Raw genomic sequence first — 27,010 nt, 5'->3', positions numbered from 1 at the left:
ATATTTTCTTCTTGAAAGCTTGCTTTGGTTGTTCTCACTCCTGCGTATTTAAAATTTACAAACTCATCAGAAGACATAGGAATTGTATTCCTGCTGGAAAAACCGTGGGATATATTTCTACATCATGTAGCTGACCATGAGTCGTGTCCTGTGTCTGTGTCATCCTCCCCCCACCCCTTCCCCATCCCCTTTTTATCCCGAGACTCTTGAGTACATAGACTAGGAGCTTCTTGTGACTTGTGTCTTAGGGGAGGGGTATGAAGCTTATTCTCATGTTATTTTTAATCTATGGTTTAGCAGATATTTTGTTGAAGAACAATGCTATGATCTATAAACCCATCATAAAAAAGAAAAATTGAGGTTTCCATGACTAGAGTGAAGCTTATGTTGGGCTTTGGTGTCAAGACTCATGTGAATTAGGTGTTTACTAGTCAGAATTTGTTGTTTTATAAATAAGGGATCTTACCAATTGGGTTGTGAAAGGTAATGGTGATGATTAACCTATGAAATGTGGAGTGCGTGGTAGTTAGCAGTACTTCGTATGAAATTCAGGTCAGTAAGCAAAATCAGCACAATGTATCCTTCTGGTTCTTTTTACAAAATGATAGATAACAGGGTCATAAACATTTTGATTTTGTCTTTTCATTGGGAAGAAGTGTTTTATGGTATTGTAAGTGTTATGGCATTCACCTAAACTTCATAGTTCTTGGGGCTTCAGAATAGGTAATTTGTTCATCTATCTGATACTTATTAATTTTGATTACTCTTATGTCATGCAGTCTTTTCTCTTGCAGCTAAAAAACCCAGCCTGTGGTGCTGCATTGTATTCTCAAAATTTTATCAACTGAGTCAGCTAGTGAGCAGGAAGACTTCTGCTGCAGCTCAAAGGCCTGCCACTCCTTCTCGTACCCTTCAACAAGTAGGAGGCATCTTTGAGGGAAGAACAGCTGTTTAGTAACAGAACTTCCCTTTTTCTGCCAGCAGACTAATGCATTATCTAGAAGAATAGTGTTTAGTAGTGTATTCTTTTCAGGGAATAAAATGAGCCAAATAGTTCTAGTGTTGGTCCATTTGCTATTGACAAGTGGAAATATTTGTCAGGAACACAGGAAGAGGTTGCAATCTACTTTTGGCTGTTTATGGAGGACTTGTTTTTTCCCTTCTTTTTTTTTTTCCCCATGAAGGAAAAGAGAAAATTGAAAAGGAATTACAGTCACTTGGAAGCACCAGCTTTCTTAAGAAGAGCAGCTTCTGTAGCAGAGTGATTTCAACCCCCACCCTCTCTGATTTTGGGAGGAATAATGATGTAAACTGTGTGAGGGAGAACTGTGATAATTGGAAGGGTGACAGAAAACATTCGGGGAGTGGAAGTGTGCTAGTGTGAACCATTTGCTATATGTATGGGAATAAGCAATAGGAATTCTAATGTAGAGATACATCCCACATCCTTCTGGTCCCGTTCGACTAAAATATTTCTGAATGAAAGAAAAGTGATTTCTTTCTTCAAATATGTTTTCTCTTGTTCTGCATTTTATATCTGTTTTGTTTTAATTGACCTTTAGAATGTTGTAAACTCTTCCTAATTCATGCAAGAATAAGTCAAAAAAAGATTTTTACATAGAATCACTTTAGGGTGGTGTGTTGTGTGGGTTTTTTTTTTTTTTTTTTTTTTCCTCCTGCAGCATGCACACAAATACAGGATGTCATGTTTCATTTGCTTGCACAATTTTTCCTTTTTCGTGCTGTTGCATAACATCAACTTTGTTGGCTGAAGAGTAGGTATCATTCTTTAGTTTTCACTGCTAGTGTTTCTAAATTGGTATCTGTATCCTTTTTAGAACTGAGGGAAGATGGTTTCCAGCCTCCAAGCTATTTAGTGCAAGGAGTGAAGGCTTTACTTACTGCTTTAAAACTATGGATGAAAAAAGAAGTAAGTATAAGGGATTTTGTTTGCTATTTTCATGAGCTCTGTTTTGATTTAGAAGTAAGTGAAGGTCTGTGCCCTTTTAAAGTTTAAGATTATTTTTATCTGTTAATGAGTACTGAAAGGCTCTATGGAGAGTATGTACTGTTGATTTGGGGGGGGAGAATCATGATGACAATTTTATAATCCATGATGCTAAAAAAGTCTTTTTAGACCAATTAATAAGCTCTTGTATTGTAGCTTATAGTAGTAGAATCTTGCTTCACCTCAGGATGGTATAAGAATGCTAGAGGATAAGCTGATAAGGTGGGTTTTTTTTCTGACAAGTCTGTTTATGTAGTTGATCCATCCTACTCTGAGGCAGTGGAGGGATGGAATGCCCTGATATTTAGCATTTTCCATTAATGTCAGTGCTTTGGAGGGCACATTTCTGGTGCACCTGTATTGCTGAAGAGTCAGTTTAGATACAGATGAGGATATTAACTTCAGTTGAATACTGACCCTGCTGAACATTGGCTAACTCTTGTAAAATCATTAATATGTTGTCTACACTGGCTTTGCTGGTGCTCTGCTCTCCAGGAAAGCTTATTTGTTTTGGCATAGCACTGGATCTGGCCTAACTCCACGTGTTTTTTCATTTGCCTGAGCTAATAAGCCCTCTTGGAACCTGTGCTTCTGGGAAGTGCTGTTCACTGACAGGCAGTTTGGTTCTGACTGAGCTGATTAATTCTAGTTTGTTGCTGGCCATGCTGACTTGAACTGGCTCTTGGAGATCTGTTTGGTCTTTCTGCCCACAAGTTCTCCTTGTAAGAGAACTTATTATACAACAGGTATGATATTTGCACAATGCTGCATCCAACATAATGAGCTTCGTGGAACTGAACACGAGGTGCAAATGCAGAGGTGGTTACTCTGTGTGGCGTCTGCTGGGGTGCAGCCTGTGCACCATTATTAATTCCAGGTGAACCTTTGCTGTCCCTCTGTAACACCTCTGAGTTGGTTCTCTAGTGCGTCTTTGTCCCATTCTGGATCAAAGCTAGCTAGTAAGCAGTGTAGCAGTATTTACAGGATGTTGTGCCTAAGCTGTTAAACCACGTGTGAATCCAAGCTATCCCTGCATCCGTGGCAGGGATAATAAGCAAACCAAGTAATCAGACTGCTGATAAATGAGATCTGACATAGCCTGTATAAATCCTTATTTTAATCTGAAATTGGATTGGCATTCCTCTTTTCCAGATTGCTGTAGTATAGTATTGAAGCATTTGTGTGCTGTCTTGTAGCTCATGAAGTAGTTTGATTAATACTTCATCTAGAATGTGATAAGTTTCCTACTTTTCTGTGGAAAAAAAATAATTGCACATGCTTATTAACGAGACCTGTGAGTATTCCCAAACCACGGGCTGAAAAGACATTTAAATTGTGAGGAAACTGCACAGCATCAGTGATCTAATCACAATGTTGTCTGCTGTCCACCAGCTATCATGTTTTGTACCTTGCGTTCATCTTTTCTAGCTCCTCCTTCATAAGTGAGCTAATCTTTTCTTTGCAGCAGGCCATGTGTGCGATAGGATTGTAGTTGTATGCAGCTGAAGACAGAAGGAACTTTGTACATTGCTGTATGATCTGCTAATGCTGGGGATTTCAGACAGATTCTGAAAAAGAAATGACAAATGAATACTCCTCAAATCAGAAGCCTGCTCATGAGGTTTCACATTCCTGTCATGGAGTATGTCTTTTCAAGACATATGTGAATTATGTTAGTGTATTGTTTTAAACTATTTGCTGTAGAATTTCAAACTTGTCTTCAGCAGGGCAGTGGTATCTTCATTTCTGCAATATTTTAAAACTGCCAAAAATTATAAGATGCTGAGAATAGAGATTGAGTGCTACTAAAATTATTTTAGTTTTCATGTCTTTATTTGAATTCAGTTTGTGCAAGGCTTTTATCAGTATGTGTATCTTCTGATTACTTTGGTGCAGATCATCAGTCTGCACAGATACACACAATAATGATGATGACCTATCCAGTCGTCTGAGCTCTTGGATTTTAGCTCTGGCTTCCTTCCAGCTTGCATAAGCAACAGGTCTCAGATTCAATTTTTCAGATGGTTGATTCATGTGCCAGTAAGGTTATTTTGGGCAAGTGTTCTGTGGTTTTTAAAAAAGATATTAATAGCTGTTATAAAAGGAAAAAAATCAGGGGAGGGAGGGATGTGGAGTTTATTATTTTTATCTTTATTTTTCTGTGTGTGCTTTTTAAAGTATTGATATACTTCATTGTGATGCTAGTTTCCAAAGATGGGTGAATTCATTTGCCATTTACCAGGACTTTTTTTATCTGTATCTCTTGATTTAAGACAAGTTTCTTTTTCCTCTGTATATTTCCAACATTTACAAAACCATTTCTTGAAGCTCTTGAATGCATCATAGCTTTTTTCCATTATTTTCTTTACCTGCAGTTTACATCTGACATACTTAGGCCATTTTATTGTTACTGGTCTCCCTATTACAAGAGAGTTCCTCAGTCTCAAAGGCTGCTTGTTCCTTTTCCAAGAAGCAGTATGCAGAGACAACTTAAAACCAAGTTATTTAATAATGGTAATATTTTTTCAGACATGGCATCTGTAGGTATTCATATTTCCTGCCCATCCTTTCCTTCTGTCAGACTGTTAGGTTATATATGTATCCATTTGAATTTGTTTGCATATTTAAGTTGCTTGGATGGATTTTTTTTTTTTTTTTTTTTTTAATAATTACTTTGCTACAGCTTAATTGAGAAAGCTTTGGTCTAAATAGGTACCTTTTATAGTGGCAAACAAATGAGCTTGCCAGTGGAACTCCACTTTGCTCAAAGAGTTACTATAAATCATACTGGCAAAAGAATGTGCTTCTGATATAAACTATGTTTGAATTAGGAAGGCTTTTCAGTATTTTTAAACCAGAGAACCTTTGAAGTCAGTGTTTTTGGAGGATTGCGTCAGTCACTTCCTCTTGAAGTCTTCATGGGCAGGAAGGCTTTTGGGAGAGTGAAGTCCTTAAGTGGAAAGGACTGTATGGTTGTAAAATGACCAGTAACTTGATGGAAAAATTATACAGTTTAGTGACAGAGGTGCCGTGTTCCCAAATGTGAATGTGTAGAGGTGATGCATTCAAAGAATGAACAATGGTAAACAATATGGCACTGAAATGAATGATTATATCATGGTTATACATCCATGTTGTTTTTTTTAAGGGGAGAGAGCATTCTTTTTAATTACTGAGAAGAAGCCAGGTTCAGTGAAATGCACGTACAGTATCAAATTGCTTCTAGCAGTAATTTTGCTGCTGAATCTCATTTTTGAAATGTGGGTAGCTGAAAGTGTTTGTGGGATGTTTTTCCATTTAAATAGTCTATTAAGCGGATAGCAGAATTCATGTCAGTCATTCTGGTCTATGTGTGAGTGCTGTTTTGTCTGTTTAATTCTAAGTAAGTGTTTTGAGGCACATTTAAACTGTAAATACAAAATATTAAACATTTTTTACTAGATCTAACTGTAGAGTTTGGACTTACTCAGATTGGTGTTTTTATATATATATGTGAGATCTGTCTCTGATACTGTTTCAAAGGATTAAAGGGAACATAAACTGCTAGGGCTTCCTACATTTTTTTATAAGGAATGACTTTTTTTTTTAAGTCGCTTTCTCCAACCGACTAGATTCTAAATAAGCAAAGAAGGTAGTCTTTAAAAGTGAAATGTGAGGCAGATATCTGAAAATCTGCATGTTGGTTAGTGATTATTATTCTTGATTTTCTCTTTAGGTTAAATTTTTGCCATAATGAAATTTCCTTAGTCTTTAGCAATTTTGAAGGTCGTGACTATAATGATTTTCTGAAGCGTGGCTCTATACTGACCATGCTAAAGGAAAAAAAAGAAGCTGATTGCTGTACTGAGGGGGAAAAAAAAAATAAGTGATTGTCAGTATGGCTTTGTATTACCCCTTCTTTGGATTCTTAGAGACATTGAGGGATATCTGCTGCCTTCTTAAGCTTGGACTGGAAGCTTCAGTGTGCGTGTGTGTATCTGTCCTGGCAGTTTGCAGTCATTATTACAGAAATTAATCTGGTTTTTTTTCTTTTAATTTTTTCCCCTGTAGCTTTGTTTTTCATATTACTTCCGCTTTTATCTGAAAAAATGAATTAAGTATCTTTTCTTCCCCCTTTGTATACAGCTTGTAACAGAACATGCCTTTGAAATTCCAGACAACATTAGGCCTGGGCATCTCATAAAAGAGCTCTCAAAAGTGATTCGTTCTGTAGAGGTAAGAACAGAGGCTACCCTACATAAGCCTGTAGAAAAAAAAAAATCTTTTGATTCGGGTATTCCACAGTAGTTATGCTTCTGATCAACTGTATTCACCTTTTAATTTATTTAACTTCCGTTTAATAGAAGATCAAGAGGAAAACTGTTGGGAATACTAACCTATGGGTATTTCAGATAAAATGTATACCGAGGGTGTTTTAGTTTTTTAAAAATATTTTTAATGGTGCAATTATCTGTAGGTCAGTATTTCTAAAGTGCTCTCACTTATAACTACTTAACAATAATTGCTGTGAATGCGTTGTTAAAGAGTTTAGTTTGAAATTCTGTGCATATTACATTCTCCTACTGTTTTGTTAGTTCTGATGCAGTTGTCTCTTTTGCTCTTTCTCATGCTTTATCGCTGTTACATAGAGGTTTTTTTAATTTCTTTTTCCCCTTCCTATACCAGTGTTTTGCTCCTTTATTCCTTAATGAACCTTGATTCTTGACAAATTCTCACATTTGCATGTGGAGAGAACAGTTCTGAGAACTGAAATATGGTCTGTTGGGTACAATACATGTCTACTCTATGCTGCCTTCCTGAATAAAACCGTATGTTTTGGTGGTAACTTTTGGCATTAAGCACTACTATTATGGTAGAGTGTAAAAGCTCCAAATGGGAAAGATGTGCAGTAGAACTAAGCTTTGTACATCAAATCCATAGGAAATATGTAGTACCTCTCTAAAAGGTCTAGCAATTTTATTTATATCATTTACATTTAATTAGATGAATAAGAAGCAGCACTTAAATATGTGGGTTTATTCCCCTGAGACTATTCTGAAATATGTGTTTTTAATTAAAGGAGGAAAACAGCAAACTAGTTAAAACTCAGGGAATTCTTGGTTCGTGTCCAACTTCACGGTCTTTGCATGAAACAACTTCCCCTCACCACTCCAGACGAAGGGTGAGGAAACTGCGAGACCATGCTGCCAAAACTCCTTCTAATCTGGACATCCTGGAACTCCACACTAGGGAGGTACTGAAAAGGCTGGAGATGTCACCGTGGGAGGAGGCAAGTATTGAGTTATGTACAAGAAAAACAAAACCAGAGTAGATTTCTAATCTTTGTTGAAAGGGAAAAGCTTATAACATGCATAAGAACACAGGCTACTACTCTTTGTCATGAAAGACATGGATAGATTTGGTTTTGGTTTCTTTCTTTTGAGGTTTTCTGATAGGAATTTCTTTCTTCCTTGATAATTTTTTTGTTGGAGGTTCCTTCAACCTTTTAGTTCAGAAGGTGTCCTGAATCCACTACCTACTTCAAGTATAGTTTTTGAGTTAGGACTGCTGTAGCTATCAAGTGGTACATTGAATCAGTTCTGTGAAGAAAAGGGAGCTTGCAAAGCCTTGATTTGGTGAGGCTCTGAGACAGCCTGCTTCTCTATGTGTTTTTAGATACCTGTTTCTTATAGTTCAGTTACTGTAATTTGATTAGCCTTGGTTTTCAGTCATGTTCCTATTTCCTGTATGACTGTGTCTCCCTACCAGTAAGCCTAAGGCTGCCTTTGGTCTCCATTGTGGGGCTGTGGACTCTGTGGTCATATTACAAAGGTATCATGGAGTGAATGAGAGAAATGTAGTCTCTTGAAAAATTTTTTTTCAGGTTTGATGACCTTATTTCAAAGAACAGCAACAGAAATGGGAGGAGGAGTGAGAGAGTGGAAATAAATAGCTTTATGAAAGGAAAAATAAGTAGCTTTCTGAGAAGGAGAAGTGCTGACAAATTCAGTTGGGACAGGATGGACTGTCATAGTGGAGAAATACTGATTTGGGTCTGTATATTGATCTTCATAAGGCATGAACAAGAGACATTCATTTAGCACCCAAAGACAGGAAGTTGAACTTAAAATTTACCACAGATAGTTAACCTGTGCAGTTCATTGCTACAAACAAATGTTTAGGAGTATTAGTCATTGGCATTTAATGTAGAAATATATTGTTCACTATTAGTGTTGACTTGTTAAAAAAATATTATTTCACATGTTTCTGGTTTGGCACATAAGTGTATCGCTGATTGCTTCAGAGGATATGTCAAATGTAAATTGCTTTGAGCTAAGAAAGTTCTGCTTATGGCAGGTTACTTTCCATTATTGATGTTTTACTGTCCTATAAATCAGTTCTGGGATACTCATTCCAGGGACCTGATACCCAGTTCAGGAGTTGCCTCATCAGTTCCAAGCCCAGCTTTTTTTTGGCTTGCCAGTCTCTATTGGTATTTCTTTGTTTTGAACACAGTGATAATTCTCCAAAGGAAATATAAAAGGAGTATTATAGTGAACTTGTAGTTGTTCCAGGTGCTTCAGGAGCATATAGATTCAAGGAAGGACAAGATGCAGTCTGCTGGTTTTTACATCCAAACATGTTTTGTCTGAGCTTTCTTCAGTTGGTTATCAGTAAGGTAACCATCCTGATGCTGAGTTTCAGGTTTTGTGGAGTGCAGAAAAGACAATTGAATTTATAGAAATAAATAATAAGCGACATTGCTTTTACTTCTTTAGGACACCACAAGCTCGAAACTGAATGGGAGATTTAACAAGCCCTTTCAGCCATCTTCTACAGTACCTGAATGGCGAACAAAAGACAATGATCTTCGCCTTCTGCTGTCAAATGGAAGAATAATTAGGTAACAAGGGTTGATTGTGGATCACTTCTTCCTAGTCATCATGGTCTGGAGCTTGCTAATTGTTAATAACATTTCTTTTCTGTTTGTGGAGCTCTAAGTTCCTTTTTACCAGTAAGATTCATGTTAGGAATATAGAAGCAATGTGTTGTCTGTTGTGTCTGCTGTCCCCTAGTGGACCCATGGTTATGGAGTGAAGAAGAGGAGATTCTTTGCATGTTCCTTTGTTACAGCATTTCATTCAGTTGCTCAGTTGGATTTGTACTGAAGGGAATGCTTCAAAGTAGAAATGGTTGTTTTGTATCCATGTATTGGAGTGATTCTCATTAAAAATATTCTGGTGTAAAACTTTGCATCTTTATGGAAATGATGGTTGTACAGGGAGTGAAATGGGAGTATGTACAATTTGGAACAAAAAGATAAGCATAAGAGAACGTTACTGTTGTATCTTGAGAATGTGTTGTAAATAATGAAAACAATTCTTTCAGGTTTGTAAGAATAATGTGATTTTTTTTTTTTTTTCCTTGTGAGACAGAGATGAGAGACGCCCATTTACAGATCGAAGTCTTTACACAGCAGATAGCGAAGATGAAGATGACAGGACAAGGTCAAAAAAGATGACTGTTAAGGTAGAAGACCAGCCCTCAGGATCTGAAGGAGAAGGGAATGCAGATGCCCAGAAACCACTGAACAGTAAGCTTGTCTCTAAGTCCTATCAGTTGAACATTTTGGTGATCTTGAAGAGGGTCGAACTATTGTGAAGTCTGACTGAAATTTTACCAAAGTATAAAGAGGATAAACTAATATATCAGAGAAGTAATATTAGAAGTTACAGCAAAACATTTGTCAAATATTATCTGTCTACTGAAGAAGCTAACAGGATAGAGTTGAAAAGTAAAACACCTTTTTATGTTAGTGCAGTCCTGAATACTATGTACAGCATTTTTCAAAGTGGAGGTTTAACTGGTGTTCTAGGTGAGTATTTGTTCCTTTTGGTCTGCTTCATAGTGTAAGAATGCTGATTTTTCTTTACTAAAATATACTTCAGTGTGAAAAGTTCATCACATCATTCACTGTAGAGAAGCGAAGACCATAACTTAGAGCTAATTTTGCAGCTAACTTTAAACCTATCTTATATTTCACTTTTCTGTTCAATTTGGTGATTACATACTTGATCATACTATTTTGTATGTCTTGTTAATTATTAGGTTTATTCCATACAAGTGATCAAATGTAATTTAGCATTAAAAAAATCTTAGGCTTTTAACTTTGCAGAAATCTGCAAGGCTGGGGAAGAATTTAGGTTATCTGTAAAACACTTTAACCCCAGTTTCCAATACTTTAAACCATCCTTCACTAGGAGTTAATCTCTTTTGGTCTTTCTGTAGCCTCAAGCCTTCCTGCCAAGTGTTCAGCAGTGCTGATCACACAGTGTATTAGTAGAGTATCAATATTGAATGCCTGTTTTCAGCACCTATTTTTAATAGTACTGTCTGCGTGCAGAGACAAGTTGGTCCTTGACATAGCTGTTCGGCTCTCTGTTTAATTATAAAAGTCACATCCTTTCACAATAGAACTTACAAGAGCTCAGAGGGTATGTATTAGGAAACGGAGGTCAACACTTAAAAGATAACAAAACTCCTCAAGAGACTTACAATTCCCTTAGTTTCCTGCACAACAATCCGTAACAACATTTGAGTCCATTGTCAGCATGGGTAAAATATTTAATTATTTTCATTAACAAAGCAATTTGTAATCCCTGTTGACTGTGCTTCCAAAGGTCACAGAGGACAATATTAAAAAATTTGCACAGGAAAGAAGTCCCTCTTGGGTACTGGTGAACCAACAAGGCAAACGGCTTGTTGAATGAAGGCTTAGGCATATGTGGTGGTTTTCCACTTTCAGAATTAAACTAAGTAAATTAAACTAAGTTTTACACTTGAATCAAAGACTAGATCATATGAAGAAATTGTAGATTTTCTTCAAAATTGTTGCTCTTGTTTGATACAGAACGAATATGGCAGTGTGTATCTAAATATAAGAAATGTACTTAGAAGTGAATGTTGAGCTTGTTCTTCCAGAAATTGAGTACTCAGGTCTATCGCTAATATTTTTAATTTAATAGTGAGAGTCTTCAGACTTCCCTATAAAGATCACCTACATTTGATTATTTTGCCTTAACTGAAGGTCTACAGAGAGAGAGATGATACTCTTCTGCAGGGAATTCCATAAAAGGAACTACCTGTTTCTATAACAGCTGCTGCCTTCCATTGTTCTTACTGGGATTTAGGCCAAGAAGCAATGTCCACAGAGAGATGCCTTTAAACAGATGAAGCTCTATATAGCTTTGTGTGTCATGCCAAGATCCTGGTTCTAAATGGTGACCCAGTGTTATCAGAGAGACAAAGATCAAGTGCTGTGCTTAACAGAGCAAGATACTTTGTGTGGATGAAGGGAAGGTGATTTAAGATATTTTTCTGAATTCACAGTAGCTGATCTTACAGATAATGACTGCTTTCATTCACGTGATTTCTGGAGTATTCCTCCTAGTCTCTGGAAGCATACAGAGCCATAACTTTATCTGAGGGTAGACTGGTTCATTTTGAAGTTACAATAGTAATTACCAAGGTAATTCACAAAAACAACAGACAAAAAAAGCGCAAACCCCAACTTGTATATTTAGACTGAGTTTTTTTTTAAAATCTCAGTTAAAATCACATTCATGGATGAAGAGATGAGTGGTCCCAATAATACACGATGTGTTGTTGTGAAGATCAGTAAATATATCTGAAACCTGTATGTGAAAGAGAACAGTGAGAAAACTACAGTAATCTTTTACAGGTGAATGTAGAAAGTTGAGGGGGGGAGCAACTGGGATTTTTTTTTTTTTTTTTTTTTTTTTTTTAAAGAGACGTATAAAGGAATGCAGCTTCCCTGGCTGTTTGAACAATACAAGGCAGAAGGAAAACGGGAGAGGTGTTCTCTGACTGCTTTGCACAGAGCTTGCAAAGTAAAGAAGTGGTAAAAATGGACAATGGTTTAGCAGCATATAGGTATACTGGCATAGCCAAACTGGTTCAGACCTGAGGCTCATACAGTGTGTTACATCATGTATGCTAGTATCCAGCCCCAAATGAACCAGGAATGTCTCAATAATGTTAGGTGGCTTTAGTTGTTCAGTCTAGATCATATTACCAGACAGTAGGCAGATAACAAATAATTTGTCCCACTTAGTAGGGTATCATCAGTTAATCTCTATGAGAAAGCAAGAGGGCTTCTGAAGTATGAGACTCTGTATTTAGCATTGCTTTTATAAATCTTAGTAGTATCTGTATATAGCTAATTATGTACATGTTCAGTTTCTTTTCTGTCTTGCTGAATCATTTGCTTCCTAATAGGAAGACTCACATTTCTTCTTAATAGTTTTGTCATTTTAATAATTAGGATTTTCTAGTTCCTTTAGACAGAAAGAAGAAAAGTTCCTGAGGAGCCTTTGCGAAGTTTAAGTTGTGGTTCACTATTTACACATTAATTTTTGCCTAAGATCTGAAGCTCCACATGTGAGCATATTTAGATACCCTTAATTGTTCTTGCCCCTTCCTTTAAATTTTCTTGAAGATTGGAGCAGGTTTTTTTCTTTGAAAAAGGCAGTAGTCCAAAGGAAAATTCATCTGAGCTATATAATGGTATTATTTTCTGTATCATGCATGCTGTTACTTATCCTAGAATTTTGTATGCCTTTTTGAAATGAGCCAAAGGCTTAAATTATCATCAGAAATTCCTTGGGGTTTTTTGAGCTACAGTAGTTTAGACTATTCATTTTATTGTCATATGTTGAGCATTACTTTATTTAGCTTAACTTCATATACAGTGTTGTTGCTCATTTACTGTGTTTGGATATTCCTCATGGTTTTTTCTAATACTATCTTAATTTTAATTAGTCTTCTCTAGATTTTGGGCCAGCTGTTCATTTTAATCACTTTCTGATAAGATGTCTCATTCTTTGATTTCTTCTGACTGTAAAAATAATTTCCACTTATGTAGTGTTTAGAAATTAATAATATGCCTTGAAATACATTTGATGCCTATTTGTGAGCTTTGCCACAGTCTACAATAGGAACAAAATGCTACTAGAATTGCATGTATATAGGGTTACAGTTACATCTGTTATGCTTGCATAATTAATGAGTTATGAAGGATTGGATTCTGTTTATGTAGTTTCATATAAAACTATACTGAAAGCAAACCCAGAAATTAGCTCTGGAATGAAGATAAGTAAAGTTAAAATGGTGACTTGCTTTCAGCATAGTTTTATAAGAAACTAAGTACTTGAAAACTTGAAAAAACTTATGGTTCTTTATCTACTGCCTTCATGACACAAATTCATAAATTTTTTTATTCTACTTGGCTTTTCTCCAAAAAACTTTTGCTAGTTATGAAAGACTACAATATGCAGTTTAAATTTGTACCTAATCAAGATTTCTGCCAGCAGACTTGACACAAGTATACATACAGCCCACTGACCTTGAGCCTTGGATTCAGAACACTGACACATGTGTTCCCTACTCCTGGTTGTTTGGGTCATACGCTGTTTTTTAAGAGCACATGCTTCTGGGAGCGGCTTAGCTACTTCATGTTTGAGTTCTTTCAGTGCTTAAAAAAGTAAAAACCATGTGGACTAGGTGGCTTGATTTGATTGGTTGTTTTGTCATATGCCAGTGTTTTTGATATCTATTTTGACACCTCATTCTCTAATTAGTACTTTATCTTACTACTAGCAAAAAGCATGTCTAAGGTTGGTATTTCCTCTCCTCCTCTTCTTTTTCAGGTCTTTCTGTGATGAAAACTAATGCAAGTGTATTGTGTATCATCATAGTAATATTTTAATCTTCTTTAACAGGTCTGCATTTTAACCCTGATTGGCAGCTCCATAGTAGCACAAAACAGGCAGAATATGCCAGTAAATTGTGACATTAAATTTGCAAGTAACGCAATTAAAATTGTGACAATTAAAATTGCAAGTAATGCAATGATTTTTTTACTTTTAAATCACTTAATATCCTCTGACTTCCATGTTTAGTGTTTCTGTATAACTGCTTTTTTTTTTTTAAACAAGGAAATTCCAGGTTCAAAGAGCCTAAGACAAAATATCTTGAAGATTACTTCTAATTAACTTTTTCTGAGAGCCATTTCTCTGATCCCAGCCTATATACAAGAGCAGAAACTGCCCAAGGTGGCATCTGTGGAGTATGTGCTCTATGGGAAAGAAAAAATACATGCTCCTGCTGCGCCTGACTTCTCTTCCTCTGGCTTCACCCAGTCAGTCGCTTGAGGAGTCTATTGGCCAACAGTAGGCAACTCACTAGAGTTTTAAGCAAACTTGACTTGTGAACGAGATCAGTGTGTGGATGTATGTGATTTTGTTTACTGACCGTTAAAAATTAAATATGTGTTTCTTGTTCTTTACTTCCAAAATAATTTTTAAATATTATATGTAATAAATGTTGGATCTTGTATTTTAATTTTTCTCTCTGCAGTGTTCTTTGAAAGTGTGAAATCAGAACTCAGGAATGGATCCTCAGAGTACTCTGATATTTCTGATTCAGAAGAATCTGAGCCTGATTGCACTACACAGGTATAGCTAGAAATAGTCACAAAAGTTAACAAAGCAATTAATTTTGCTCACTCCAAATTTATCTGGTCAAAATTTGTGTTAAAAGAGCAATTACAAAGTATTTAATTCTTGTTCAAGTTAATATCTCAAACTTATGGTTCTGCCTCATTCTTCATTTGTTCTAGTGTTGAGAAAAATGATAAGATATGCTATCTTGAGCCAAATTTTATGATCATCTTTGTCATTAAAGTGGGGCTGGCAGAGGATGAGCCCTGCTCTGGAACATGCAAAGTCTGAGAAAAGTTAGATCCTACTTCCTTTGTTCATTTCTTCCATAACGGGTCTAAATGTCATTGTTAGAATTATGAGTATCTACCACACAGTTTAATTTTAGAGCATGTTTAAATGGAAAGATCTTATAGGCCTTTAGTTTTTTAAATAAGCTGAAGTGGCTAAATCCTACTGAGGTATTTTAGACTATTCAAAATAAATGGGATTGCTTCATTTTAGGGTCTAGATTGTAGAGATTTCTTTACAGCTAAGCGAAATATAAATGCGTACACACCTGTGTACATGTATTTATATGTACACGCATGTATTTTAATACAACTTTTAGTATTTAGAAATGTGCATATATAGATATACACGCAAATATTTTTATGATTTTTTTTCCCTTGCAAAATTGTGCTCTGACTTCCTAATTTTAATTTTAATTGGACAGCAGTAAGTAATGTGGAGTGATCACCTCAGATTTTTGTTTTGTGCTTCTGGAAAGCTAATGCTTTGGTCTTTCTTTCAATCGTCAGCCTATTATAAGACTTTACAAGAAGTCTTCAAATTCCTACTTCTTACGTGGTGGTCAAGATCTATTTTAATATTCGTTGCCTTCCATCATTACCTTATGTAGATGCTGGAATAAGTTATAGGAACCTTCATGATGTGGCTTCTTCAGGTTTCTTAAACTGCATTGTCAGCAACTTTGGCTCAGCAGGTTTCCTTTTTTAAGACACAGAATCAATAGTTATTCTAGTGATTCAGAAGTGGTATACTTCTTCACAGGCGAAAGTAGCCAGTTTTGGATGACTTTGTCATTGAATGAAGTGTTTTGTATTAATACCACTTACTCTCTTGGTTCCTTCTATATTCTTCTGCTTCTTCATTTCTAATACTATCTAATAGAAATTTTTTTCTGCATATTTGTCTTTTGTAGTGATATATCCAAAATGAACTGTCTTGGTTGCTCCTGTAAATCCTTTTTATGTTTTAATATTGCACCAAAGAAGATCTTAACAAAACAAGATAATAGCTTTATTACTTACATTGAGTCATACTTATAGTTTATTTGCCCATTTGTGTCACTTGCAAGTGTCAAAGATTAACAAGCTGCTCTTGTGAATGAAGCTATTGTATAAAAATATCCCTTGGTGATACGATGCACTTCATTCATTCCACTTCAGTTTTTGATGATAGGGATAGAGGTGTCAGTCTTGAAGAATTATGATGCCTCCATGTTCTGATCTTCCACTTTCAACACTTTTATTGAGTGTCGTGTATATTCCTTGGCTTGAAAAAAAAAATTGTGGCATTCTCTGTACTTGTTGAAAACAGATTAGTCTGAATCACCAAGATGGAATGTATCTATTGTAGCCCTTGCTTCACGTAAGGGCATATTCAGTCACATATGGTTGCTCCACCTTTGAGAAGCTCCTGCCCATACAAGCTGTAATCTCAGCAGGAGCTGAATAGCCCTTTCAGTCATGAAATGAGGCTGTGCCACTGTCAGAGAGGCAACAGCTGTTGTGTCTCTGTTCCTACTGTGTTCTGGACTTACCTGAGAGCTTCTGTCACTCATCAGAGAGATGCTGCTGCTGAAAGTTATCTTTTGTGAGAGCAGAAACCAGAAACAATTACTTGGGGCAGGATGTGTCCTGTTATATGTAATAAGCATCAATTCTGGCTGCTGTGTGGAACCATACTTCCATATTTTTTTCCTCTACTTTGAATATTGAAGATAAGAATAATCAATGCTCTCTTTAAAGAGAAAACAATGATTTGTGGATGGTTTAATGTGTGTAGTGTTTTCTGTAAGAAAATGGATTTTGGAGCTTTCTGTATTGCTGGAGCTTGTACTTATCAGTGTTACAAAATTTGGATGTGTAGCATCTCACTTGCTATATTCAAATTAACTGCATTTTGAATACTATATATATATAAATAAGTTGGAGCTGGAAGCCTTTGAATTTTTTACTTAGCATAAATTAAGGTAGCGTCTCTATTTAGAAGGCATGGTGACCATTCTGCATACTGTTTCCTCTTGTTTCAGCAGAAGGATTCCTCCACAGAGGAGTCAGAAAGCTCAGGTGATGAAGAGAAACAGGAAGTAACATCAAATTTCAAAGAAGAATCTAAGGTCATGAGAGACCTTTGTCAAAATACCCAGAAGCCATCCAGAAATGAAACTCCCAGTAAAAAGTAAGCACATTGTGGGCATTTCTTTATAAACTTCTTGCACACATTTATAGTTCTGCTTTATACCAATGTAAAAAGCATTCCTTCAGAGAAATTTGGTGTTCTGTTTTAAACTGCTTAATTAATACTCCTTTATTTTTCTAGGGAATGTCCTACCTCGACAAGTACAGAAGAAGAAGCTATTCAGGGCATGCTTTCTATGGCAGGATTGCACTATACTACATGTTTACCAGGTCATACTCAAAGCACAGACTGCACAGATAAAAGAACCTCTCTTCAGGAACACAGAAGCTACCCCAGAAGTCGGCATAAAGACAGACAGCCATCTCAGAGCCACAAAACAATAGAATGTGGTAGGTATCTGAACTAATGGTACTGCTGCTCTCTGCTCTTGGACAAACTGCTCAGAATAAGCACTTAAAAGTTATATTTTTAGTTTTGTAGTCAAGTTTTTAAGTAAGTGAGACTGACATTTAAAAAGGTGTGTTCTTTGGGTTTGGGGTTTTTTTTCCCCTATAAAAAGTAAATGTTACTTCTGAAAACTGGGACAAACTTAGAGAGGTCATCAGAATAAATATTCTAAATAGTGCCATCTAAAAGTTTTATGGCTTCCTTACAAGAGTGGCAAAGTTATGGCTAGATTGAAAGTGTAGTCTCCTTATTGAAAGTGTAATCTCCTTCAGAAAGGTTGACAGAACCTTCATGGTTGCAGCTTTAATGGCATGTGTGTTACTTAGATATCCATAGGAATCTGCGTGGTGATTTTCTCATGTGTCTTTGGAAGGCATATTTGGCTTTACTCCTGAAATTCTGCTATGAATGCAGTGCATTAAAGGAGATCGTAATCTTGAAGAGGAGAATTCAGAGGTAATTTTTTTCAGTGGCATTTTGATGTCAGTGGAAAACAGACATCTGTTAAACGCATTTTGGAATGACGGACAGTAGAACATTAACACTAATCCCCTCAAAGGAATCAAAATCTCTTCTCGGAATAGAGAAAAAGGGAGTCATTATGTTTGAAAATTCTTTGCTTGAGAAGGAAATGGAAGAGGATTATACCTTTGCTGACGTGAAACTAATAGAACCCCACCAACAAATAGGGTGCTAATTCAAAGAACTAACAGTATGTTGATTTTTGTTTACATGGATAATGGGAAAGCCTAATGTGATGTCATGGACTGTGTTGTGGTAATTGAAGTTGTACTGTATGTCCTTAAAATCCACTAAGCTACCAAATAAATAAATAAATAAACCCACCACCACCACTAAAAAAACCCTAACCAGCAAACCACACGGACACATGCAGTGCCTTTATGTCTTCATAGCTTCATGAAAAAGGTAGTAACCAGGTCTCTAAATTGCGGTGGGTTGACTCAGGCCAGCAGCTAAGCACCCACACAGCTACTTGTTCTCTCCCTCCACCCTGTGGGATTGGAGAGAGAATAGAAAGAGCAAAAGTGAGAAGATTCATGGGCTGACATGAAGACAGTTTAGTAAGTGAAAGAAAGAGGAAAAGAAACAAGTGGTGCAAAAGCGATCACTCACCACTTTCTGCAAGCAGACTGATGCCCAGCCAATCTCTGAGCAATGACTACCTTGCAAGACCGCCTTTCCCCCCAGCCTCGTCCTCTGCCCCTGCTTTTATTGCCAAGCATGACATTATATGGTATGGAATAGCCCTTTGGCTAATTCACGTCAGCTGTCCTGGCTGTCCCTTCCCAATCTCTTGCCTACCCCTAGCCTACTTACTGCAGGGGGCAGAGTGGGAAAAGAGGAAGCTGTAACACTGTGCAAGCACTGTTCAGCAACAGCCAAAACTTTGGTGTGTTATCAACACTGCTTTAGCCACAAATTTAAAATACAGCACCATATGGACTGTTAGGAAAAAATTCCATTCTGGCCAGACCCACTACATGTGTCAAACTCCACACATGAAGAAGATGAAACTGTGCTTCTTAGCTAGCAGGTTTTGCGAAACCTTTCAGTCTCTCCAAATTCAATTGAATCAGTGTCTTGGAATATCCTTAATTTTTACAAGTTAACTGTATTGTAAATGTGTTTTCAGTGTGGACATTTCTTCTATAGGCCTATCAGCATAGATCTTCCATATGTTGTACCTGAATAGCACATCAGTGCTTAGAAACAATAGGATCAGTAATACTTGAAAATTAAATGTCCATCTTTGTATGAACTCCTCATGATACAAAGCCATAGTAGAAAAGTGTAGCATAACAAAGGAAGTAAGCCGTCTTCAACATCAGTACTTTAAAATTCGAAGTAATATTTGTCTGACCTTCTTACTGTGGTGTATGGGTCTTTAATTAGGTGTATTTATACTGTGAGATTGTTTTGCCAATTTAGTGTGTAGAACCAAGCAGCTCTCTTTTGTTTTGTATCTTGGAAATATTTTCCACTGTGTTTTCCTTCCTTTCTTGTTTTCATTTTGAAGTCATTGAAATGTATAACTAACTTTGTATTCCTAGTTTTGATTTTAAAATACCAACTTGTTCAACTTCTCTATAGGTAGGTCTGTGAAGGAAGAGGAAGGAGACTTGGGGACTTCAGCATGGGCTAGACACCTGAATGAAGTTTCGAGGATTACCCCTCAGGTAAAGCAATACTTCAAACATTTTGAACACATTTTTATAGGAAAAAGAGATCATGAAGTTGTAAGTACAGAAACCATGATGGACAGGTCTTTCCACACTGCATATCTGATAAGAGATACTTCTTGTTCTGGTAACTGAGTATTATGTTTTTGTCATACTTTTTTTCATTATTGTTTTGGTTTTTTTTTCCTTTCAAACTCTTTTCTGTCATAGTGGCTAGTATTAAGAAGCTCAAGGCAGTATCTTGAAAAATAAAAAATACTTTATAAAAAATAAAGCATGAATTTACATTCAGTCTCTATACTGGGGAAGCACTGTATTGTTTATTCATTGTTATTCCCAACCAGAGCATCAGAACAAGTGGAACCTGTTGATAGTATTTATAGTAAAGATACTTGCATAGGAAATTGATACTGCCAAACTCATACAACCTTTCAACAGCCAGCAGGTAGGAATATTTTTGCTTTCTGATGTCCAGGTGGAATCCAGCAAGGAATATATAAATGACAGGTTGTGTGTCTTACACTCTGAACTTTTTTAGTATTTCTAAACTTGTCTACATTAGAAGTTTAAGAACAATTAAACGATTAAATAGAACAGTTAAAGGTGCAAAATAACGGTGCTATTTAAAGCTGTATTTTAACTGTGTGCTTTCTACGATTTTTTTGGTTAGAATATCTAACTACATGATACTCCTTACAATTTGTAATTCCCAATTTAGCATTTGTTCTCTCATCAGCTGAATATTGAAAACAAATTGCCTATTTAAGTGGTCAGTGGTTATGGTATAGCTTGCTATAGTGGCCAGTTTAATCAAGAACAATTGCATTTGTTTGGATCAATGCACACTAAAACCAAAGAGTAGAGAAACTGAGTAGACTAGTATGTGTAATTAATCTATAACATTGCCCTTAAGTGCATATGGAAAAGCTTGCACAGAAATACTATATTGTGTCTTATTTTTAAGAGGTATCTATGCTAAAAGAAACGATGGAATCATAAAGTGGTCAGATACTCGTGGAACTGAAATGTATTTTTCAAAGGTACTGTAGTATAATTAGAAAAACTGGAGTGAACTTGTAGACAGAAGGTGTTAACTTCCACTTTTTTTCTTCCCCTCATTTCCATACTAGGATACAAGTAAAACTCAAAAATATGTTAAGAAAGAGGCTGCATCAGAAGCCAATCATAAGGTTCAGGAAAACAGAAGTATAGTCCACAGCAACAGCTTGAGTTTTCAGCACGGCAAGTATACACGAGACTCCAATCTAATTCAAGGAGAATGTCGGCTGAGTGATGGCAGCCTTAGCCCTGACAGGCCGTATGGTGAAACATCCTTGTCTGTACCACTTCATCCAACAAAGAGGCCAGCATCAAATCCACCCCCTATCAGCAACCAGGCGACAAAAGGTAATGTTTATCTCTGTGCTCTTGCCAGAGTGGGGATGGGGACACACACACGACACTAGGAAAAGGAGCTTGTAAACATCAAAAAGAGCTGTTAGATGCAGAAACTGAAAAAAGGACAGGCTTAGACCGTGAGAAAAGATACAAAATAGGCGTCCTGTGGGCACTCAAATTTTGGCACAGAATGTATGGAGGTGGAATTTGAGAGACCTTACTGGGTGCATGGCCAGATGAAACTTTCATAGTTACCATTGCACCTCTGCAGGTGTATCTGTTACGCATTTATTACAGGGAACAGAACCACACTTACACTCTGAAAAACTGGCTTGAATCAGATTTGTTTATCAAAGTGAAGGCTTAAAAGCTGTGACACTTAAAAAAAATAGTCTGATGATCATACTATTTAGTTTTTAGTTTCTGGTTAATTTTCTATAATTTACTCAAGGGAATAACTTACCTGAGTAAAATTCAGGAAGCTCAGTTTAGGTTTTCCCCTACCACACCCACTGCCCTTCCCTAGGCTGGAAATGTTTGTAAATAATATAATCACTTTATTTATGATAATGCTAGCCAGAGTTTAGGGAAAACAATTCCTTGTTGTTTTTTTTTTTTTTTTTTTTTTTTTTTTTTTTTTTACAATTCTTATTCCTTGTTTGTTTGCTTCCAAACAGACAAATGAAGAGCTTTTTTTTGTTTGGGGTATTTTTTTGGTTTGATTTTTTTTTTTTTTTTTTTTTTTTTGGAGGCTGCTGAAAATTCAGGTGAAAATTTTGCCTGCTTCAGCTTGAAAGCTGGGTTTCATCTTTGTTCTACAATGATAAAAATTTGTTCTGAAATTCCTGATTGAAGTACTTGATTTCATTTTTCAGGCAAACGTCCAAAGAAAGGAATGGCAACTGCTAAACAGCGTCTTGGGAAGATCTTGAAGCTGAACCGGAATGGCCATGCACGCTTCTTTGTTTAATGTAGCTGCTACTTCTACTACTGCTGTCTTTCCTACACAGACCAGTATTGAGGTCAACAGAGCCTGGAGCTGCTGTTATTCCTCTGCTTGAAGCAGACTTGCATGTACCATATAAAACACTGCCTGATGAACAAAAACAAGAAAGAAAAAAAAAATACAAAACAAAAAAAAACAAACAAAAAAAAAACCAACCCAATGCTGCATTTTCACTGTGCCACACCTGCTCAGCAATAACCATACGGGAATGGGGAAATCTTCAGAGAGACATGGACTGTGAGAAATAGTCTCTCATCAGGGCTTGAATATCATTTGTTGCTGGTAGTTTCTGACCTAATTAATGAGGGGAGATGATGAAGGTGGTATATGAATAATTTATTTCTGATAGATTTTGACAACTTTTAAATTCGTTTAAAAAACCTATTTATTTGGAAGACTTTTTTTGTGGGGGTTATTAATTTAGATTTAAGAATGTGAAAGTTTTTAATTGTTTTGATAATGTATGTTTGGTGCAGTGGAGAGCCACGTTAATTGTGATTAGTCTGGACTCCTAAATTTGATATTCAGGTTATAGTCTTAAATAGGGGTGAGATGCATTATTAATTATTTTTTAAATTAAGGCATATGGAATCTTATTTTTTTTCCTGCTTTTTGTAAGCTATTGGCTGGGCTTCTGTTGACTTGCAAGTTGCATATTCTCTGCCAGCTTGATTATTTTTTGACCTGTCCTCTTTAATACAGATTTATTTATTTGATGGAATAGAAGAGACTCCTAAAGACAGAAGAATCTTCTTACATCAGTCCAGTAGCTAACTAGTTTTAAACTGCACCCCTTTCCTCCAAATTGGAATGCATGCTTTTCCTCCTGATGATCTTCTGTCATGATTTTCTTCTGTAAAAAGGCTCCCTGAAATTGTGTTTGTACAGGTTATTTAAGAGGTGGTACAAAGGAGGGAAACCTAATATATCTTTTTGGAGGAATAGGGACATCAGTTAAGATAAATGTTTCTTCAGAATAATTACTTTGAAATAACTCGTAAGATATACATTGCAGTCTCAAGATTTGGCATATTACTTAATGTAGCATGGAAGAAGCATTAAAATATTATTATTGTACTTTAAACACATTTTACTGAAGAGTAAGGAAGGCAGGAGAATGTGTGTTGCTTTCAAAGCTGGTCGAGACAGCCAATTAAAAGTCTTAACTGGTGCATATACAAGCATTAAGTAGCTTACTGGTATCAGAATGGTCATTTGTGTCAGGCTTCATACAGACCTGATAGCAAATGCCAATTCTGAATTTTTGTAAATAATTTTGATTTAAAATTTGTATTTTTCTGTAATATAAAATTAAATATTTAACTTCTGGGGGATGGGGATGAAGGCGGGAAGGAGAATACTTTTACTTGATTCTGGAAAAAGGGCATTTTGCAGGGTCCAGCCAAAATGTAAACATTAATATGCTAGTGACAACAATATTGTTGGTTGGTTGGGGGTTTTTTTGGTTGCTGAGAGTAAAAATACTCAGGCATAGCTATACAAGTCATTGAATTGATTTAACTTTCCATACCAGTTTTTCCTTCCTCCATATTCTATACTGGAATCATTTTCTCTTGTTGTTTAAAAACAAATTCAGTTGGACTTTCCAGAATATTTTTGCAGTTATTTTTGTCTAGTCTAGATGATGAATGCTTTTACAAATTTATGGAAAGAGTTCTGATGTCAGGTGTTTTTGATTGTTGCAGGGTCAAAACTATTTACCAGTATGTTATCCTGTTTCTGAATTGAGAAACATCAAAACATAATGCAACTGCAAATAAGTCAGGTAGCTTTCATGGCTTTACTTCCTCCAGAGCTTGAAAATTATAATTTAAGAGTGTTTTTTGCAGCCCTGCATTTACATTATATTGACTTGACTTTATAGTTTTTTGTGTATTGTGTGTGCGTATGGGTGAATTTTTTTAACCTTTTTTGTTTGCTAAATAAGGTTTCACAAAAGCATGTTTTCAGTCTTTTTTTTTTTAAAATTTAATTTAATGCAAGCTATCAACCTTGTTTAGACTATTGGGAATGGAGGTAAGAAAGGATTTCTAAAAAGCAGAAGATAAGCTAAGAGGTACTCTACAGGTGCTGAAAGTGACTATAAGTACTTGCTGTTCTCAGGTGCTATGTTTTCCAGATGGAAATAGTTAGAATATTTTAACTATCTTCTAATATGTTCTCACCAAAGTAAGTCAAAGAAATAAACTGTTGTCAATATTAGTTAAAACTATATACCCGTATAAATACTCTCTGTGGTTAAGCTTGAGCAAATGGATTAATGTCTGCCAGGCTTTGAAAACTGTTTTAGCTTTAGCATATTGAACCAAACTGTTTCCTTCTTGCTGGCTGTATAATTTTTAAGAATAGAAAATTGCAGTTTAGGGCAGCAATCAGATTCAGAGCAAAATGAAGAACGAGCTCGCTCTCTTTAAAGGCAGATTTTTGAGAACGCTTATCTAAAATAGAAGTATGCCGGAATAGAATCTGGAGTAAGGAATTTTAAAATATGGAGTATGCTTTCTTGTACATGTGGACTGGCTTATACAAAGTGTCTTTTCTGACCATCCGCATTATTTATCTGTATTTTACTATTGGAACACAGATGTGGCTGGACCCATATATATTATTTCTTCTTGGTTTTATTCTTTCATTACTCTTCTTTCTACCTTTTTTTTCAAAGTGGCTCTCCACTGTCATGAATTTATGTAATAGTCTCTTCACAGGCTGTCAACAGGCAGAGGTTCATTCCATTTTCTTCAAATACCCATGCTTCCAGCAGAAGTTAATTCTGATGTTTCACCTCAGAACAAATAATTTAAAAGAAATTGCCGTGATGAGCAGTATTTAAAAAAAAACAGAAACAAAAACAAAAAAACCAGAAAGAAAGGAAAAAAAAAAAGAAAAAAAAAAAGGGGGTGGGGGGAAGTCTCCTGGTAGCTCATGAAGAGGATGTGGTGACCTCACTTGTTTTGTGTACTTGTATGTAGGGTATTTTTTATTGTGTTCTAGATGAAAACACTACTGCACCAATCTTTCTGTAGATGGACTGAACCTTGTGTTGTTGTAGTGGAGAGAAAAAGCCCTATTTTTTTCCTTGCTGTCTCACTTGGGGTGGAAGATGGAGGGAGTAGGGAACGCTGACAGGACAACAAAGAGAATTAAGCCTGCTATAGTAACTCATTTTCAAGGATAATCTTTTTTGAAAAGTCAGAGAACTTGGATTTGGCATAAAACTTTTTTTTTTTAGACAGAACAATAGGAAATGAAATATTGTAGGGGTTTTCCCATTCTCTACGTTCTCACGTTCCTGCAATTGAAAAAAAGAAACAAACATGAAAATGGAAAGACCACCTAGAAACTATATCAAAGACTCTTCCAGCAACTTTCCCTTTTCTTCTCCTACTATACTTGCTAATAAACCCTGGCTACAAGGTAGCCTTTGTTGACCTCTGAGGTAGATTACCTATGCAACCTATAATACTCTACATGAATCCATTCTTAAAGACAATTTTGAAAGGGTTAGATGTTGAGAGTTAAAATTATTGCTTTCTGATCACGTGGGGGATTTGGGGGGTTTTGGTTTTTTTGGTAGTTGAAGTGGTTGTGTTACCTTTAGTAGAGATAGAAGAGAGCACAGTGTCATGATCACATTTGAGAAGCTTCAGCTTTCCCTAGGCTTTGCTATATGGCATAAGCTACCTTCATTCACAAGGCAGTGAACTTGTAAATGTTGAAAATTTTTGCAGGGTTTTGGAATCAGAGCTGATGTGAATCTTGCCTACCCCCTTTTTGGTAATTGTGGAGACTAAGCAGAACCGAAGCTAGAATGACCTGGTACTACAAGCTTAAAACTAGTGTCCGCTTTAAGCTCCACATGCTCACCTATCCCTTCACACCCCCACCATGTCCCCCAAATCTAGTGTCTTTCCACATAATACTTTTCACATAATACTTCCAGACCATTAAAAGCTGTTTGTAGCTCTGGGGTTGAGTGAGCCCAGAGCTACTGTTTCACAGAAAAAACATAAATGGAACCAAGGGCCTTACTGTTTGTGGTTAAACAAGATTAAAAGCTGCAACATCCATTTTTCCAAAAAAAAAAACCCCAAACAAACAAACAACAAAAAACACCCTAGTAACCCTCTTTGTGGGAGCGTATGAATGATAAATCATGCAGTGGATGGGAAGTTTAAGTAGCACTGATAAGGAAATGCATGTTCTTCATAGGCTGCATTTCTGTTTGGAAAAAAAGACTTTTTCTACTTTTAATATAAATTAAGCCATAAGAGTTTCATGCTGTGGGAAGGGAATGAAAGGGATCACTTTAAGAGATTATATTGATATGTATTGTCACTTCTGCTGGGAAATGTCTATTGCTGCCAATGCTTTGGTGAATCTTTTTTTAAAAAAAAAACAATGAATTTGAAAAAAAAAAAAAAGGGGGCTAGTTCTTGGCTATATTTACTAGTTTTGTAGTAACGTTTTGCTGGCCCGTTTGTCTCTTCCTCTCCTTTTTCTACTCTCATAGTCTAATTTCTATCTTTCCTTCTAACGTCTCTGAAAATATTAGCTTGTCTGCTCAGTAGAGGTCGGTGTATGTGTGTCTTCCTTTTTACAGAAACGCACTACTGTGTTAAGTATTTGGCTGGGAAATGGGATGCTGCAGCTTTAAGAGCATTTTTTTCAATTCATAACAGTATTTCCCATCCTCTTTTGCCTGCAGGCAGGGAAAGTGTATGTACAGTATTTATTTTGTTTCAATTTTACTTTAAATTTGTAAGTTTCTATAAGTAGTTCACATTGATTATTCTAGAGGAGGACAAGTGGCTTTGTTTAAATTTGTATTTGATATTCATAGTTTCCACTTTCTGTACTTTAAAATACTGAAATTAAAAAATTGTATTGCTTATGTTTTGATTTTAGCACTCTAAAGTGTTTAATTTCTTCAGACTTCTGCTTATTTGCTTCAGTGTAAATACAGAAAACTACAGAATATCATGAGGAGAAAAATGCTTTTCTA

General features: G+C 36.1%; 1 protein-coding gene across 2 annotated transcripts in view; it reads left to right on the top strand.

Annotated features, from left to right (window-relative positions):
- Positions 1-26,922, top strand: part of KDM7A (lysine demethylase 7A) — a 69,075-nt gene extending 42,153 nt beyond the window's left edge. Inside the window, exons 10-20 of one of the 2 annotated variants that reach the window (XM_075051955.1) lie at positions 1,839-1,930; positions 6,134-6,223; positions 7,068-7,277; positions 8,767-8,891; positions 9,424-9,581; positions 14,426-14,523; positions 16,829-16,974; positions 17,116-17,328; positions 19,499-19,580; positions 20,714-20,990; positions 21,857-26,922. In XM_075051955.1, coding sequence (XP_074908056.1) covers positions 1,839-1,930; positions 6,134-6,223; positions 7,068-7,277; positions 8,767-8,891; positions 9,424-9,581; positions 14,426-14,523; positions 16,829-16,974; positions 17,116-17,328; positions 19,499-19,580; positions 20,714-20,990; positions 21,857-21,951 — 1,586 coding nt within the window. In that variant the 3' untranslated portion in view covers positions 21,952-26,922. Of the gene's footprint in view, positions 1-1,838; positions 1,931-6,133; positions 6,224-7,067; positions 7,278-8,766; positions 8,892-9,423; positions 9,582-14,425; positions 14,524-16,825; positions 16,975-17,115; positions 17,329-19,498; positions 19,581-20,713; positions 20,991-21,856 lie in introns of both variants that reach the window. The other variant, XM_075051954.1, reaches the window with a different exon arrangement.
- The last annotated feature ends 88 nt before the right edge of the window (positions 26,923-27,010 follow it).

This window comes from Buteo buteo, chromosome 19 (genome assembly GCF_964188355.1).
Source record: "Buteo buteo chromosome 19, bButBut1.hap1.1, whole genome shotgun sequence".
Classification (NCBI taxonomy): domain Eukaryota; kingdom Metazoa; phylum Chordata; class Aves; order Accipitriformes; family Accipitridae; genus Buteo; species Buteo buteo.
The sequence above is the reverse complement of the archived record's forward strand: the minus strand, read 5'-3'. Positions and strand labels throughout refer to the sequence as shown.